This window comes from Lethenteron reissneri, chromosome 55, assembly GCF_015708825.2.
Source record: "Lethenteron reissneri isolate LAM-NWPU_2019-01 chromosome 55, ASM1570882v1, whole genome shotgun sequence".
Taxonomy (NCBI): domain Eukaryota; kingdom Metazoa; phylum Chordata; class Hyperoartia; order Petromyzontiformes; family Petromyzontidae; genus Lethenteron; species Lethenteron reissneri.
The window spans coordinates 1,363,332-1,382,964 of NC_083833.1; the positions used below are offsets into that span (position 1 = coordinate 1,363,332).

General features: G+C 45.5%; 1 protein-coding gene across 1 annotated transcript in view; it reads left to right on the forward strand.

Annotated features, from left to right (window-relative positions):
- LOC133356753 (CD109 antigen-like) overlaps positions 1 to 19,633 on the forward strand; it is a 55,418-nt gene that overhangs the window by 10,069 nt on the left and 25,716 nt on the right. The window contains 8 exon segments of the mRNA XM_061574411.1: positions 1,843 to 1,879; positions 3,042 to 3,117; positions 3,504 to 3,591; positions 6,550 to 6,664; positions 16,363 to 16,469; positions 17,245 to 17,475; positions 17,642 to 17,743; positions 19,251 to 19,316. Of these exon segments, the coding sequence (XP_061430395.1) occupies positions 1,843 to 1,879; positions 3,042 to 3,117; positions 3,504 to 3,591; positions 6,550 to 6,664; positions 16,363 to 16,469; positions 17,245 to 17,475; positions 17,642 to 17,743; positions 19,251 to 19,316 (822 nt within the window).

Below are 19,633 nucleotides of genomic sequence, written 5' to 3' on the forward strand. Positions count from 1 at the left end.
CGGTAGGATAAAGGAAGCGCGAAGTTTTACCCGGTAAATACGATACCTAGTTTACCACTAAAAGCTCCGTGGCGCAGTCCGTGGCCTCCATTTAACAAGTAATATTTAAACAAACTTTAAAAAAAACATGCTTTTATTAAATGTACTATTAATGGCAGAACTCCACGACTCCAGGAAGTGGCCCCGAAGCTTGCCACAACGTAAGGTACCATGGTGATTTACAGCCAACGTCATTTGAGCGTGGACAATTAGACCCAAGCCGAAACATAACATATAAAAAAGAATGTTTAAATGTGTTATGATAGAATATAGTATTGTCATCAGTATGACGTAAGCATACCAAGTTTTCAGTCGATACGACATTGGGGAGTGGGTTAAAATTGAGTTACAAGATTTGAGGATACAACAACGACGACAACGACAGAGTGAGTTCAAAGAAAGCGTGTAAAATTGGAATCATCGAGAGTATTCTATATGAATGAAGCGCTCTACCTAGCATTTACCGTTATAAACCTTGTTCATGTGTAGTTCCCTAGTAATTACCCTGTAATCGGGTAATTTGTATGGGGTAAGGGTAAAAGGTAGGCTCGTTGTTTTTACCTTTTAACTTTTACCTTACCTTGCCGAGGCCTACGCGACCATGTCAGTGATGTGTGTCTTTTGGTTCACAGCCATATGCCGATTTTGGTATGTTGGTCAGGATGCTTGACCATCTCTGGTATATACTATCATCATCCATCATGGTTTAGCCACTGCTAAATGAAGGCCTTGCCATGGTTTTGTCATTCCCCATAACCCCAACAAAGCCACACTCCATCTCATTCCTGCACATTAAGTGATCTTATTACTCCATCTCCTCGGTAGTATTCTCAGGTGTATTCCGTCCTTTGGCTGCCATTCTGTCACCATTCTCATCCATTGGCCCGTCCTTTCCAAGCCCACTTACTTTCCCAAACATGTCATTAGAAGCATCCATCTCCCCAGGCTTGGCATAATTTTGAGCTTTTCCAGTTTTCCAGTTCATGTGTTTCTGACACATGTCATAACTAGCAATATACACTGAATCAAAATTTCATCTTTAGGCATATGGCTTTTAGTTATCCAATTCAGCCTTCTAAGTTAACTTCATCCGGCTCTTTTTGACATTTTATTTCATCAGTATACGGGCGGTCCCCGTGTTCCTGGAAACCCAATTGTAATTGGACCCTATTTTCTCATAGACAGAAACAGTAGAAATAGCATTTGCTGTTTATAAGCCATATTTAACAGTGTTTTTAGGTAAAAATCCATAAAGAACACTTGAGAATAACAAAAGCTCCACACCAAGTCACGTCGGAACCCAGACTGATTGTTAAAATGTGTTCAGAGTCATGTCGGATGATGCGTCGTAAATCAAGTTTCTGCATTGTAAATCGATTCACGGTGTCGTTTTCTAAACACCTTAAATGTAGATCGTCAAAAATCGGAGACTGCTTGTATAGTGTAAATCAATATAAATGTTAGTGTTTTGGAAGAGTGCTTGATTCATAGCTAGAAGCTTGCAAATTCAATTCAGCGATCTCGGATTGATAAAATAAGTATATTTTCATGAAACTAAATTGTGTGTGCCACCTTAACGTGTTTTACAAGTACTAGAATAATACATTTATTTCTGACTAACAGAAATAATACAAACTTCTTGATTAACTGAATGTTTGCATTCTGACCACAAGTATTGTGGTTAATGCAGACATGATTCCTTGTAAAAGGTTTCAGTTTGGTGTTTTAACATCTTAACACAGCTGTTTTGTTGCTATAAAAAAGGGAAAAACCTATTCTCACGTTTTTTTTTGTCTTTTTAAGGACATTCATGGTGACTATTTCTATGTTGAAAACTATGGTGAGTATTTACTATGCTGTTATAGTTATCTTAAAGCAGTAGCATGCTTAATACATGGTATACCGTAATTCTGTACGGTAGTAAAATGTCATTCCAAATTATGTCTAAGGAGGGTGTCTTAACTGCATAATTTGTGATTCAGAAAAGCCCCCTTTTCACGGCAGCAGGTAATCCATGAGCAATGTGAGCAGTTTTGCACTCAGTTCTGATGCTTTTGTCACCACAGGATGAAAATATTTATACAGCGTCATTAACACCGATTTATATTACACCGACAAAATTATTTATTGCTCATCTCATCATTCTTATGAATATACACAGTATAAATATGAAGTTTCCATTACTGATCTGACAAATTATTCATGTGTTTAATTTCCAAAAGTAAAAATTAAAAAATATTCACAAAGTATTTTATAGATCTTAATATTGAGCCTTGGGACGAAACTTAATGCCCATAAGCTGGATGTTACTGGACTGAAAATGGACTTTAAATGGACCTTAAAGCCATTTCATAAAGATGGCTCATAGCCTCCATCACATTGATGTATAGATATACAAATGACTAACATACTGAACGAGCCACCACCTTGACATGGTAAATAATCTTGAAAGCTTTGAAGACATGAGCTTCACTTGATGGGGGCACCATACCAGTCAGGTACTTGGCAAGAGGTGAGATAAAATACGCTGCTATCTCCAACCCACTGACCAACGTGGCCAAGTATGGCCAAACCCCGATGATTGACAAGCCTAAACCTTGGAAGTATTGGAGTATGCTCCATGCTGCATAATAGCTCTAACATATCTGATAAACACTCTTTAGGCAAATGCATGTGTCATACCCCTTTCTTACATAATTACAAATAATTCGTGTGAATTAATATTATTTGGGTCTTTTGGTAAAGTCGCGTAGATAGGTTCAAAGAAAATAACAAAAAACTACGATGTTTCGATCGCAACACAAGCGTTCGTCATCAGGAAGAAAAAAGAGAATTTGAATTCCTGCAGTCACGAAAGCTTTAAGTCAAGAATGAGTGTGAACATTTTTTTTGTAATACATTTCATTTGCGGTGTTGTTTTTAATCAAGTGACATCAGGAATCTTTATAAAAGTAAGGCTAAAGGGTTCATGCTCACGGATGTACTGTCATTTGAATCCCCAGATCATATGTTCATTGACGTTGCATCCTACTTCTATCTTGATGGAAATGAAGATGTCTCTGGATTTATATCGGCATGGTATGTGAGTTATAAAGACACAACTTTCTGAGTTTTTTTTATTTTTGAATTGAAAATGCAGCCCTGTTTATCAAGATGTTTGAAGGTATCTTATTCCATTTGATGGATATTGCAAGATTAAAAAAAAATATATATATTATGATACACAGCAAATCCATCGCTGGATGAAAGGCTCTCCTTGCTGTGTCGGTCATTGAAGATGTTTTCCATACTTCACCATGCTGGGTGGCCGGTGGGAGGGAAGGCAGATCTGGTTCAGATAACATGTACTATTTGTATCCACAATGTTATACCTTGCAAAGTAATTGCGTGAGTTTGGATAGGCTTTCCACAGCTTGAAGTATGTTAATGTTTCTCAGTAACATAAAGTGTGTGATGGCATGCAGGTACCAGGGCAAGGCTGTTGAAGGCACAGCAACAGTCACCATACATCCAGAATATAACCCCACAGACATCTTAACGCAACACATTAATGTAAGTGATTTATAACTGATACATTCATGTAGACCTTTTCAGCATACTGTATTCAGATTATTCTCTACATCTCTCCTCATTATTTTATGTTGAGTTGCTGTCTTCAGTGAATTTTTTAAAAGTGTGGATATGGGGTGATTGTGATCTTATAAGGCAAAAATCAAATTACTTCTGGTTTAACTAGATCCATATCCAATTTGCATATCATGGTTAAGATTCGAAGATATTTTTCAACATACAATAAATAACATGCATTAAATACATGCTTTGAGCCACAAAACTTTGCTTTAAAGTGGACTTGACACAATTTGCATTTCTAAGGAAAATGAACTGCATCCCAATTTGCACCACGTACCACAAATTTTCTAATGTTCCTTTCTACCACTGATGATCAATTTATAAAATGACAGGTTTTAAAATATATACAATTCATTTCCACAGCTTCAGAACATAACTATTTATTTCCAACAACCAATTATGCTGCTACTCAATCTTTCTTAGCATTAATACATCCTGGCTCACTTAAGTGTAGTGACGCAGATTGGAGACAGTAATACTTGGAGGCACTTCTTTATTAAACAAGCACCATCGGGATATATACACACCCTACGTGGGTGCACACTATTATTATTAAGACCGTCTATTGTCGACGGCACTACTTAGAACAGTTGATAGGCTGTCTGACTAACAGAACCCCGGGATGGTGAAGACGGAGACGGCGACGAGATGGTGATGATGACGACATGGTGACAACAATGATCTTGAACAGCCACGACGGGGATTCCACTTCCAGCAACAGCCCCGAGCTCCCGCTTGGGGCCCCCTCTTATACTCCCAGCGTGGCCTTGCTCCGCCCTGGCCACGCCCCCCTTCTGGAACCTACTAGCGGGTAACGCCCATGGGCCCCTTCTGTGACCTTTCCCCGAGATGTCCCCCTCTCTGTCGTGGCCTGCTGACGTGGGTACTGCCGTACACCACAGTTACCCTTTTCCGCCAGCAGCCAGCACTATACCATTACATAAGCCTTACTTAACACTTTCTTAAACATCTTTCTTCAAACTACACATACAGGCCTCAGCCCATATGGGAAATACCATTGACAAGCTAGAGCTGTCTGCCGAGTTTGTTTCATATACCCCAGATTTAATTCCTATCAGAATCCTTCGTGTGCAAAAGGAGGTATGGCCAGTTCCATTTGGCTATATTACACCCACTGGTCGAATCTTCCAACCCTTGGCAGGTCAGTTCAATCACACCTCCGGCGACACAATCTCGCAATGTCATTGCCACAATAACTCTGATATAGGTGAGTTCACACTCAAACTAAAGTTCAAATGATACTCAATAACTGTTACAATATAATAACCACATCCCAGCTCTCCTAAATAAAACATGCATAAGTAAATATGCATAATTTAGATATAGCATTATACAAGGTATAGCACAAGAGGCATCCAGGCACATTGCAAGTGCTGGAACACACAAGAGAGAGGTAAAATTTCCCATAATCCCTGGCATAGTTGGCAACTGCTGATCATGCCACAGATATTCTTAGCATGCTCAAAAAATCTACCTGGACTGCTTGTCGCAAAGATTGACTATGGATACGTCCTAGAGTGTCCCAACAGTGATGGCTGAGGTATCAGCGACTCCCCTCCAGTGCTCAATCTCTCCCAGGCCCTAACCCAAGTCAATCAATTTAATTATGAGGGGTTGTGTTCACTTCATTTCCCTATAAATAAAAAGTCCAAGTTTCCTTATCTGTACTGGTTTTTTCACCCAAATGTAGTTGCTTTTCACGCAAAGTTCGTCAAGGAAGTTCTACAAAAAGAATGAGTTATAGTGGCCCGGATCATCATGAATAAATTATTTAGAAGTATTTGAGGAAGCATGCCCAGAAATATAGTTTGAAATACCCTTCATATTTTAAAACAAGTATTGTACAGTAATCTTCAGCTGCAACAGAATTCAGATGAGTTAAATTTATGTTTCAGTGACTTATTTTAACACACATTGGGAGTGATTTTTTTCTCTCAATAGCATTGGTTTAATTCAAGAAACCTCTGGACCAGTTTCGATATTCAGTGTCCCATCAGCAGAGTCGGGTTTGCTTAAACCAAGGCTGGCGAACTTCCAGATGTTTATAGTTCGACGCAAAACTACATAAACACATAACACAATGTAATAATTAGCATCGTTGTGGGGAATATAAATAACAATGAAATACGCAGATAATACGTCTCCTTTATATATCTCTCTCCACACTGTCGAATCTGGTCCAGAGATATGCAGATGTTAAATCAATGTTTCTGAAAAAAATCAGTTCGAGAAGGCTGTGTGGCCAATTTTACGTGTAATAAGTACTTGCACTGTTTGTGGAGGGACAGTCTACTTGTTTAAGCTGTTTATTATATTCTCCACAACTAGCTTGTTTGCCAGTCCTAGGACGGAAGCTGTAATATTTACAAATAAATTGAGCAGAGTATAATTGTATCTTGTGTCAATTTAATGGCAGTGAATATTGCACAAAAGTACGTCATCAAACACTTCACTGCATTTCACTGTAGCACTGTATTAATGGCAGTGATTCTTGCACAAAACCACGTCATAAAACACCTCACTTCACGTCACTAGAGCACTGTATATAACGGACCTTCAATTTGTTCAAATTCACTGCTCTGATACTTTATTCTCTTCCGCCTTCGGTCGACGTTTCGACTGCAACACAAGCAATCATCATCAGGTGTGAAATCCACAGCAAGAAAATATTCACACTGATGATTGCTTGTGTTGCAGTCGAAACGTGATAATTTTTATTGTTTTATATTTATATTATTTTATTATTTCCCTTCTACGTGACTTTAACGAAAGAACCAAGAATATGAACATTTAACTGTTAACCAATATAATTACTGGTGATAAGCCATCCTATTGAGATGTAAATTTACTCTCTTACAGCTTGTTGGAGATGGATACTTTATGTTTCGTCGCAGTGAACTTATGAAGATGATTCCTGAGGGTACAGAATACTTTTATTTTTTGATCTCTGTTGAGATCACTGACAACGCATCAGGTATTTCTGCCTCCTTGGTTTTCAAATGATGACATATGGTTTAAGTTTCTTTAAGTTTGTAAATTTAGAGCATTCTCTTATATTTGAAAATGTGTATTGTTTCTGTGTTAAATAGTGACTCGCAATGCCAGGTGACCAAAGTTTATTTTGGAACAAAATTATTCATCTACAAAAATATACATATATACTGTAATGAAAAGTTTGCTAAGTTAAATATGAAGTATTGTGGATTTCCACTGACAGATGGTACAATAATATAACTTGCATTTATGTAGCATTCTTCTTGCAGAGCATCCCGAGCCCCTTATATTATAATTCACTCAAAAATAAATTGACCAACCAATCGAGCTCAAAAATAAGCTACCTCAAACACACATGTTCTTAAATTTGATGGTTTTTTTTACATTCCTGGTATTACTTGGAATAGAGATCCAGAGCCAGGTAACAAAACAACTAAAGGCCGTTGGTCCTCCTAATCTGCTTGTAGGAATTACCAAAACGTCAGCATTCACTGATTTCAAGGTGCAACTGGAGGCAAAATGTATCAGCAGTCCCTGTAAAAGTAAAGGCCCAATACCGTGTATGCATGTGAAGTACCGGTGAAGACACTTGACGCCGAGGTGGAGGCACACGTATATTTATTTAGCACAACTCGTTTGTGACATACAGCACTGGAGGGGGTAGCGGCCCCCTCACCCGACTAGCTAAGGATACACTTCCTAGCTAGTCCTAGCCTGCCTCACAGTCCTCCACTATTGGGCTAGGGGAGGCTACTTGGCCCGACACTGGTAAGTCGGGCCCGGTACCCGGAGTCCCAGACCAGCTCTTAGAAGAGCACCGGCTCTGGCTCTCGGGACCACGCCGCTGGCTCAGTCCTGTTCGGCCCTGACAAGGACATCGAACGAGGGGAGTCCAGGGCTCTATCTAAGACGTCTTCAGTCTTCTGGGTTAGCTTTTAACATAACTCCCCCGAGCCCCTATAACGTCCCCTTTTATACCCAACCCCTTCTTGAGGGGTGGGGCCCCGGGGGATCATAACGCCAAACCAGCCCCCCCCAGGGTGTCTGGCTCGGACGTCGCAGAGGGCATCTCCCCGTGCACACACGTAGCCCCGCCCACTGTGTTTGTTTCCCATAGACTGCCATACATAACGGGCCCTCACTTTAACACTCCTACACATGTATGTGCAGGGGAAGGAATACAAACTAAACACAAAACGCAGTTATAAAGAAATTAATTTTTGATCTAGATTTAAGTCTATAGCTCCAGTGGCTTCCTAATATCGGAAGGAAGAGCGTTCCAAACGGCCGCAGAAGCACATCTGAAAGCGCGAGATGCAGTGACCATCTTTGTTTGATGGTTAGCCAAAAGCCACTTCGAGGATGACCGAAGTTCGTGTGATGGTTTATGCTACTTGACGAGATCAGCAAGGTATTATGGTTCATTTGTGGCGAGCACTTTGTGTGTAATGAGCGCGACCATGGTCGACCTTATACGTGTGAGGTGTTCTTGAAGACGCGTGGACAACGGGGTAAGGCACACGTATTTATTTGCACAATGTCTTTACAATACTGGAGGGATGTATCGGCCCCCTCACCCGTACAACTGGGAATTCACCCCTAGCTAGCCTTCCTAGCTGAGTCCTCCGCTAACGGGCTAGGGGAGGCTGTCTGGCCCGACACTGGTTAGTCGGGCTACGGTACCCGGAATCCCAGAGGTCTGACTCTGGTTCCGGGACCACGCCACTGGCTCCAGCCTGCACTGCCCTTACAAGGGCGGCGTCCCAGGGGGAGTCCAGGGCCTATCTGGCCGGTCTTCTCTCTTCCCTTAACTACACTAAGACTGAGCCCCGAGCTCTCTGGCTCAACCCTTTTTATACCCCCCTAGAGGATCGAAACCCCCCTCACGCCGTCCAGTACGGACGTCGTTGCGGGCACCACCCCGTGTGCTCACGGAGTCCCCGCCCACTGTGTTTGTTATCCGTTAGCCCCTATGCAAAACAGCCCTACACAAACAGCCCCTCTGTAACAGCCCTACATCACCCCCCCCTGTACAGCTCGCAGCCGTCCCGGCTGCAACAACTTTAATAAAGGCTGTTTAACCCCTGGATACCCGCGTGTGCCTTAAAAAACGTTTTTAACGCTAACATGAAGGAACCAACAGCAACAACGACAACAACAACAACAATGACAACAACAAAACCCACAACCCCGAAGGGAACAATCCGACGCACCCCCCCTGAATAAATACGAATACCGTAAGAGTGACGCATATATACAGGTTAAGCAGGGAACTCGCAACACACATGCAACACAACACAAAAAAAATGTGCTAGGAGCTCCCCACCGACGCAGCACCACGCAACCGTACGTAAGAGAGAAGAAGAAAAAAATGTTCGTCCAATGCGCTATAAGAGTCTGCGCATTTTTGCGCGTGTCCTTGCTGCAGGCCCGTCACACGGGGCAATCCCGGGTGGCGAACCCGCCGGTGGCGGTTGTTCGTTTTGTATAGAGTCCGCGTCTGACGTCGCGGGAACCGCGGCGTCCCTTGCAGCAGCAGGTGGGTGCGGGCTCGTCAGTCCCGATGCACCTGGAGGTGGCACGGCCGGCAAGGCATTAGGTGAGCGCGGTGGAGACGGAGCTAGTGAGTCGGTCGACCCCCCACACGTCTGGCCACGCATGTGTGAAGTGGGTTTGTGTACCGCGACGAAAGGTTTCAACCGAGAGGGGTGCACGAACCATCGCCGCTTCCCCCAACGAATGCGCACGCACTGTGGTCGCAAGACCTCGACCACTTCCACAGGGCCCCGCCACGGCCGCGCCAGCTTAGGGGAGGTGGCCAGGGGTACTTGGGGACAGTGCAACCATGCCCTGTCCCCCGGTTTCCACTGTATTACATGCGCCCGACCCAGCCTGAGGCGCTCGTTCGCCTTTTGACGGAGGTCCGAGTTCAACCTCGCAGCATCCCGCGCCTCTGTTAATTTAGCCAGATTAAATTTGACGTGGTCAGCCAATTTAGTTTTTCCTTGCGGGTCGGGGATCTGCAGCTGGGCGCGAACAGGCGGGTCGGGTTCGCGACCGTACATAAGGAAAAAGGGGGAAAATCCCGTAGCTGCATGGGGTGCCATCCGGTATGCCGCCAAGACCCCCTGAATATGCAGGTCCCAATCAGTCTGAGAATCTGAGACCTGCTGTGCCATCATAGACGAAATGGTGCGATGCAGGCGCTCGACCATTCCGTCTGTCTGTGGGTGATACGGGGAGGTCCGAATTTTCTTTGTGCCTAAGAGGTCACAGACTTGTTTAAGCAATTTGCTTGAAAAATTTCTACCCTGGTCGGTCAGCAGCCGTTCCGGAGCACCTTTGTCCAGGACGTATCCCTGAACAAAGGCGTCCACGATGGCTGCTGCCGACTGGTTGGCAAGGGGCCAGGCCATGGGCCAGCGCGTAAAATACTCGACTCCTGTCAGCAAATACCTATTGCCCCTGGGGGTGGCGGGAAATGGGCCCAAGATGTCCAGCGCGACAAGCTCATTTATTCTGGACACCTTGATTGATTGTAAAGGCGGGTTAGACTCCCGTGCCGGCGGTTTCCGTTGCGCACACCGCGGGCATGAATTCAAAAGATCCCCAACATCCTTCGTCATACCAGGCCAAAAAAAATCTAGTTGTATCAGTGCAAGGGTCTTTAGAGTCCCCAGATGTAACAGGCGCTCATGCGCGGCCCACACCACTTTGCCTCGCAACTCCGAAGGGACGACCAGCCGATGTCGCTGCGATTTCGCGTCCCAATGCATGAGCAGACCCTGTACCATTTCCCATGCACCCGAATCACCTTTCACCCGGCCAGCACCCCCGACGCGACGACGCCACCCGAGGAGGGAGGTATCCTCCATTTGGAGGCGCCCCCACTCAGTGACGGGCAACCCCAACAGGGAATCCCTTCCCTGTTGTTCGATCGAATTATCAGGCAGTGGTTCGTCGTCGTCGGTGGCTGCCAGGATCGGAACCGATGCGTCCCCTGAAGGTCTGCAACGTCCCGACCCCAGGAGGCATGCACATTCCGAGGTGGTTGGCATGCGTGACAGAGCGTCCGCGTTGGTATGGCGAACGCCCTTACGGTAAGTGGTCTCAAAATCAAAATCCTGGAGGACCTCCAACCATCGAGACAACTGTCCCGATGGTTGTTGAACCCGCAGGGCATACTGTAGTGCCGCATGATCTGTGCGGACGGTGAAATGCCGACCGTACAGATATGGGCGATACTGTTGGATGAAAAAAACAATTGCCAACAGTTCTCTACGGGTGACACAATATCTCTGCTCCGCAGGAGACAACACCCGACTACCGTATGCGACCACCCGTTCAACGCCATCAACCACCTGGGAAAGCACACCCCCAATACCCGTGTTGCTCGCATCGGTGTCGAGCAAAAAGGGCTTCGAAAAATCAGGGTAGATCAAGGGAGGGGCTTTCACCAGGGCGTCCCGAAGGGAGCGGAACGCAGCCTCCTCCTCTTGACCCCAGTGGAACCGAACCCCTTTAGATGTTAAAGCGTGCAGGGGTTTAGCAATTGTCGCAAAATCAGCAACAAACCGTCGATAATACGACGCGAACCCAATGAAACTCCTGACCTCTCCCACCGAGGTGGGAGTCGGCCAGGAGCTGACACACTGCGTTTTGGCGGGATCGGTAGCAATACCTGAGCGTCCCACGATGTGCCCCAAATAACGCACCGAATCACGCAACAAATGGCATTTTTGGGGCTTGACTTTCAAATTAGCAGCCCGCATCTTTAGGAAAACCGCCCGCAACCTCTGGAGATGTTCATCAAAGGTTTTTCCAAAGACGATAACGTCATCCAAATAAATGAGGCACGACTCCCATTGCAGTCCAGCCAAAACCAATTCCATTAAGCGCTGGAAAGTTGCCGGCGCTGAGTGTAAGCCCATCGGCAACCGGTTGAATTGAAACAAGCCGTGCGGTGTACGAAAAGCAGTTTTAGGCTTTGACTCATCATCCAGAGGAAGCTGCCAGAATCCCGAAAGTAAATCGAGTGTGGAAAAGAATCGCGCTCCCGCCAAGGCGTCAAGCGATTCATCCATCCGAGGGAGCGGGTATGCGTCGGCAACCGAAATTTTATTAAGACGCCGGAAGTCAACGCAAAACCGCAACGAACCGTCCTGCTTTTTAACCAGGACGATCGGCGCTCCCCAAGGGCTGGTGGAAGGAGAAATGATGTCCGCGGCTAACATGTCATCAACAGCCGATTTGACATGGTCCTTTTCGGCGGGACTCAACCGAAACGGATTTTGGCGAATTGGCGCGCTGTCACCCGTGTCAATATGGTGACGCAGCAAGTGAGTGCAACCCAAATCATATTTATTTCGACTAAAAACGTCGGAAAATTCTCGCAGTAATGTTTTAAGTTGTTGACGCTCTGAATCGGACAGGTCCGTCGATCCCGCACAAAGCGCCTCGAGCCACCCTTCATCGCTGTCCGAATGCGGTCGCGACGCAGGGACAGTGTTGACGCAATTTACGGCGGGTTCCTCACACGGCACCGGTGTTGCGTGAGCAAGCACGGTCCCCTGTGGGATCACCACCGTCCGCGAGCCCACATTAAGGACCGCGATGAAGGGTTCACCATCCCCTCTCACTATGGTCTGGGCCGGTAGTAAGTCAGGTCCACTAACCCCGGCCCTAGACGGTCCCAACAGTACCCCTTGTGCCCCAGCACCCTTAACGAGGGGCCGCCGAAGTTTCAAGGGTACCAGCATTTGCGTCCCCGGAGGAACGCGTACCGTTCTTTCCACGAGCGCCGGCACCGTTGCGAACGCCGTCCGAGTCGCAACCGGCGATGGCAGAAACGCCATGCGTCTGCCCGATGGAAGCTCTATGCACCCCTGGTCGATCAAAATTACAATCGGCATTTTGGCCAGGAAGTCCGTCCCCAGCAGGCACGGAACCGCCAGCGAGGAAGAAACAAAAATCGGCCCAGACAATTTTATTTCCCCGATGCAAATTTGGGCACGAATTTGTCCGATGATGCCAAGTGAGCCCCCGTTAGCCGCATAGAATGGTATGTTAACTGGCATCAAGGGACGACTCCGGACGGGGAGAATATTATAAATTAATTCCGAAATAATAGTCGCCGATGCTCCCGTATCGACCAGGATGCGCACTTCAACCCCGTCGATGTACCCCACAACGGCCGACGACCCCGACGATGCGGCAACCACACGATCGGCCAGCACGGACCACTGGCCGGGTTCGATATGGGTACCCGGAGTGGTGCGTGATGGTGCGATGGTGCGTGATACCGGCCCCCCTCTCGTCGCGGTGTTTGAGTGCGTGACGGGTGTGTGTGTGGGCCAAACGTGTGGGGTGCCGCGACTCGCCGGTTTTTGATGGTGGAGCTTGGGATGAGGCCCGTCGTCCCGGTGAGGTGTCGTCCCGCGCTGACGAGGAGAGCGGCACCCCGAGGCGACGTGGCCCCGGACGCCGCAGTTAAAGCACCGCGGGAGCGACGTCGGAGGTGACGAATGGTCGGAACGGCCCGACCCGTCCTGGCCCGGCCGTGCACTCGTCGCCTGTTGCCGTCGGTGGTCGACGGCGTAGAGTTCCTCCGTCGGAAGGGTGGCTGCAGCCACCGCACGCCCCGCCGATGCCCTGCTGGCTTTTCGCCGGAGCGACAGGAGGTTTGCGTGGAGGAGCCGCGCCGCCTGGAGCGATGTCATTTCCGCGTCCTCCTGTGCGACGACAGCGATGTCAAGATCGTCAGCCAGGAGGAGTATTTTCTCCGTCACCATAGCGTCGATGCCGTCGTCATCCATACGGGGGAAGGCCGACTTGGCCAACGCCAGGAGGCTCGTTCGGTACGCCAGGGGCGACTCCTTTTCTCCCCGCTTGCGGTCGTAGAACTCCTGTCTACATTCCGCCGATGGTCCGTAGACCCCTCCCAGCAGCTGCAGCGCCATTGGTAACGTAGAGCGCCTTTCCTTCGGTGCCGATGTTAGAGCGGCAAGCGCGTCGCCGTCCAGGAGCGCCGGCAGGGCGTTGAGAGCTTCTGCGTCTGTCCATTTAGCCATTTCTTGGTGGGCGAGGAAGCGTCTTCGGAAGCCGCTCCAGTCGCCCTCTGCGCCCACGAATTCTTTAAGCGGGGGCAGCCTTTGATGCAGCGCAGCAGTTGCCGTGGAGTCCTCTGGGCTGCTGTCTCCCCGACCCGGCTGCGTCTCGGCGCGAACGGCAGATGGCATCGCCTGTCGCAGCTTTGATGACGCGCCCTCCTCCGTCGTTGATGCGGCAGCCCCAGCGCGGCCGATGTCGGACCCCAGGTTGAGGTTGGCCACGCCCCTAGCGGTCGCCGCGTCGATGGCGGGAAATTCAAAATTTGAATCTTCAGAAATGGCGGGAAGGCGCTCCGGACGCCGGTTCCCCTCGCCCCGCGGTGGACCACCAGCCCCCAGCCGTGTGATGTTCTCCAGCGTAGCGGCAGCGGCGTAGAGCAGTTCCGCCAGCCTCTCGTGAGCCAGCCTCAGGTGGTCTGTCCGCTGCTCCTCTCCATGGCGATGCTCCGGCAAGAACGCGTCCGGCCCCGGCTGCACGTCGTCTTGTTGAGCCATCTCGGGCTCGACAATTTCGGCGGCGTCTTCCGTTTGCTGTTCCCTGGCTCGAGCTGTTTGGCGCGTGTCCATGTTCTTGGTTCTTCTGACGCCAGATGAAGTGTTCTTGAAGACGCGTGGACAACGGGGTAAGGCACACGTATTTATTTGCACAATGTCTTTACAATACTGGAGGGATGTATCGGCCCCCTCACCCGTACAACTGGGAATTCACCCCTAGCTAGCCTTCCTAGCTGAGTCCTCCGCTAACGGGCTAGGGGAGGCTGTCTGGCCCGACACTGGTTAGTCGGGCTACGGTACCCGGAATCCCAGAGGTCTGACTCTGGTTCCGGGACCACGCCACTGGCTCCAGCCTGCACTGCCCTTACAAGGGCGGCGTCCCAGGGGGAGTCCAGGGCCTATCTGGCCGGTCTTCTCTCTTCCCTTAACTACACTAAGACTGAGCCCCGAGCTCTCTGGCTCAACCCTTTTTATACTCCCCTAGAGGATCGAAACCCCCCTCACGCCGTCCAGTACGGACGTCGTTGCGGGCACCACCCCGTGTGCTCACGGAGTCCCCGCCCACTGTGTTTGTTATCCGTTAGCCCCTATGCAAAACAGCCCTACACAAACAGCCCCTCTGTAACAGCCCTACACGTGCAAGATATTGTTGATGGTTGCTCCATGTTTTGATTTGTGAAGTTCTTCAGTTTTTTCATTCTTTTTCATTTTGTGTGACAGCCTTTTTTAGTGGGCATCCGCAGTTTAATTCTATAATTTGCAAATAATTATAACTCACTTGAAAACCATGTTATTAATGCAAAAAGTTGCAATAAAAAATAGTTCTAAATATAGACATGATATATTTGGATCAATTGCACCTTTATCATAAAACATTAAATTGCTATCTCCCTCCTAGCTCTTCTGAATATATCTTTCTCCTATGGTTTCTATCTGAACCAATCTTTCCTCAATCCACTATAGCCCATATCAATACTGTACATTTAATATATTTCTCATATATTTGATCTCATTTAAATGTCCAATATCTCATCTGTTTTATGCTGTAACCTGTCTTTTAAGAATGCAACCCTCTCCTGTAATCTCTCATATAATTGGAGTGCACATCCTAATATCACCCTTACATCTTCTCTGAATTAATCTCTTAATGTATCTTCTTGGTTCTTTCGGTAAAGTAACGTAGAAGGGAAATAATGAAATAATGAAAATAAAACATAATAAAATAATTCTCACGACGTTTCGGCCACAACGCAAGCATCCGTCCTCAGGTGAAGAACAGGTCTGTCGGAAAGACAGCGTCTGAATGAACACCACCAGGCTTGGCCGACAGACCTGTTCTTCACCTGAGGACGGCTGCTTGCGTTGTGGCCGAAACGTCGTGAGAATTATTGTATTATGTTTTATTTTATTATTTTATTATTTCCCTTCTACGTGACTTTACCGAAAGAACCATGAAGATGAATCCCTGCAGTCACGAAAGCTTTAAATCGAAATTTAACTCTTAATGTATGTTATGTTACGTCTAATTGCATGTCTATCCTATCATCTCTTTTATCTGAATGCATCACTTTTCATCTCTTGTTTCTCATCTCAAAGCATCTCTCCTGTCATATCTTACATCACATGAGAACGTATTCACCTTGTCTCAAGATTTTTGTATCACTATAACCCATCTCTATCTCTTGCATCGCTCTCTATATCTTGTCTGTATCTTTTTTTCATATCACCACTTTTTGCATATGGCTTCTCTATGCTCACAACTTTTCTACCCTGTTTGAATTCCTCTTTCATTTCACGACATCTACCGTATTTGTTTTATCTGCATCTGCATGATCTCATTTTGCTAAATAACTTTATTTCGATTCTTCTATGTGATTTAAATTTTATGTTTGGATTTGGCTGGATACTTAATTATGTATTTGGTATTTGACAGTACTGTATAGTAAAGAGTGCTGTGTGGTATCCTCCCTATATTCAAATTATTTAAAATATATGTTCATTCAAGGGATTTTGATATAGTAGTTGTCCTGGCACCATGTGTGTTAAATGTTGCAAATGTCTTTTGATTTTTTAGGCAGGAGATTTGAGAGCTTCCGCTGGATTCACTTTATAAAAAACAGAGCATATATTTATTTTTGGGGGAATTGGAGGTTCATTCCTGGTATGGACTTTACAGACAATGTAAGTTTTCAAATTTTTTTTTTATATTACTATGTGTTTAGTTTTTAACTACCAATGTCAAATACATGTGTATTTGTCACTGACATTTTACTATTTTGCAATTATGTGTATCTGAAACTTTCTTCGTTAAAAATTTTATATTGAAAAAATCTGCCCAATGTCAGACTGACAGTGTATGGCACTATTCAATCATTTGTAGAATTCAAATATTTCTACCTACATGACTTTACCGAAATAACCAAAGAGTATGGATTCCTGCAGTCACAAAAGCTTCAAATCAAGTTTCAAATATAACTTGACCAATAAATAAAAAGTTAGGATAAACAAAATGTAAATTCGTGCTCCATAACTTTTTTGTCTATGCTTTTACTCACTGATTAGGAGTGATGGTAAAGAATCTTCACTGCTATAACGACAGTAAAGAAATTAGAAAATTGGAAGTGTGACTTCTGACACTTATAGTACTTTGCCATCCCGGCACAGCCGAATAAATAAAGTTATGTGAACAAACTTGCCAGTTTTTATTGCTTCCAACACATCGGTTTAACTATTTTAAAGTGTATATGGTTTGCCGTCCAGCATAAAAGTGTGCAGTGCAATAGAAATGTGCGTGTTTGTTCACGTGAGAACTTTATTCATTCGGCTTTGTCGGGAAGAGGAGGGTGTATGACACAACATTGGTATTGTACTAACACGATATGACCAAAACATCTACTATGAATCGTAAAAGTCTATGTGTTAAAAACATATAAATGCATACTGTATTTGTTTTTAGATCCACATTTACAAATATGATGGGCTGCCATTGACTGTTGAGGATCTGGAGACCAAGCTCATTGTGTTGGTTACACAATACAACTTGTCTGATGCAATGATGAGCCCCTCTGATTTCCAAGATAAAACCGAATACTTGATTCAGACTGAATTAACTTACACAGTACCACCCAACGGAATTGTCCACATACATGTACCAACCTCCCACGAAGCAAACCACCTGACTATTGAGGTATTCGCCAGCAATCTTCACAAGCACACTCACCAAGCACGGTTGTATTTCTCAGAATCATATTCTCATATTCATGTTCTGTGATGTGTTGTTTTTTTGTACTAGTCTTATATTTTCTGTCTAAATGCAGAGAGCTTGTGTCTGTGTTTTTGTTGTTGCTGCAAAGGCGCACTTTGGTGCAGTCATGACTTCCATGTCAGTGTGGGCAGAGGAACATTTTCGAAATGATTCCATTATTCAGGTCAGAGCTCATGAAACAAGTGTCAAGGTAAGTAGTGCATCATTCGCAACACCCTCCCCACATTCAGTCAAGCAGCCATGGCCCCATTAATACAATGCTGTGATGATGCTTTTAGAAACACTAAAAACGAATTGTCATTATTTCTCAAATTTGTGATTCTGTCTTGGCAAAAATCTAGCCTTAAAGCTATTTTAGTTTTTGGCCAAGACAATCTGTTTCATAAAGACTGCCCTGCTATCACAAAGCAATTGCAATATCTGGATTTTGTTCTGATTAAATATATTCTGCTATCATTCTCAACTCACGATACAGACAAAAGCTGGGGCTACTTGAGTGGGCATCGTAGTGGGTGGGGCTACCTGAGTAGTGGGTGGAGCTACCTGGGTAGTGGGTGGAACTACCTGAATAGTAGGTTAGGCTATCTAGATAGTGGGTGGAAATACCTGGGAAATGGACTGGGCTACCTGGATGGTGGGCGGGGCTACATGGGTAGTGGGTGGGGCTTCCTAAGTAGTGGACAGTGAGTAGAGGGGTAGACGGGACCTATGAGCAGCTGACGAATGTGTTGAGTCTTTTTGAAGCATACATGTCAGTTATAAGGCCGATTTTCATATTTAATAGAGCACAATTAAACATTGGTTGCCTGTGAGACAAATGCGTGTACTGTATCTTGACTTAAAGCTTTCGTGACTGCAATAATTCATATTCTTTGGGTCTTTCGGTAAAGTCACGTAGATAGGTTCAAAGAAAAGAACAAAAATTACGACGTTTCAATCGCAACACAAGCGGTCGTCATCAGGAAAATAGGGTTAGCCTCTAAAGGCAAACTGTTTATAAAGGTTTAAAATGGGCGTAGCCCAAGTGTCAGCAGCATGGGCGGGGCATCAAATGTTAATGTAAATGATGGGCAACGACCGCGAAGGTGGTGGGTTTTCACCAATTAAAGGGCTGCCAGGTAAAAATGTGCATGTTAATGTAAGATCGGAGAGCGGCCTCCACGGCGAGCACACTGAGGTAGCTATGTTAATGTGAGAGATTAGCATGTTAATGTGAGAGATTAGCATGTTAACGTTAGAGATTAGCATGTTAATGTAAGATCGGTGAGCCGCCGCCACGTCGAGGTCGGCGCGCGGAGGTGGCTATGTTGGTGTGAGAAATGTAACCTGTTAATGTAAAATCGGATAGCCGAAAATAACAACTAACATCGGAAGGTGGCAGGATGGGAACATCACAGCCAGTTATGACTTAAACTGGTTGATAACGTCCTTCCAATGATTGCTAAGTTCGTACCCATCTTCTCGGTTGAAATTGTGTCTGTGTCTGTATATATGGATGGCTTCATGAACGAATATTTGTTGATAGCCAGTGGGTTTGCAAAGCACCTTCGTCTTAGTGAACCTATCTATGCGACTTTACCGAAAGACCCAACGAATATGCGTGTACTGTACTTTAGTTTTATTGTATGATATATTTTAATATCATTTTATTTTGTATTGCATGAGGAACTGTTGGAATGTTTGCTGTGTATCCTCAGGTTGGAAGCCCTGTCACCTTTACAGTACAAAGTACAGACAGCAGCATTTCTGAAGTGTCTTACCAGGTAACATTTTTCACATTTTTACATGACAGCTGTAATATCACCTCGTAGAAATTAACATTGGCACTGTGATACAAAATATAGATCACTTCGGGCCAACAAAATGTTGTTTAGATGACCTACTGCTGTTGGATGCTTCAGTACATAAACACTTAATTGTAGCTTATAAACACATATAGTGTACCAGTTTGTTGAATTCTTGTTGGCTTTTGACATTTGCAACTAGCACCTATTTATGATGGACATCATTAAAATGACAGGCCAATTATACCTAAAACATGAACCAAAGATAAAAGGCATGATGCACGTGTCTATTTAAA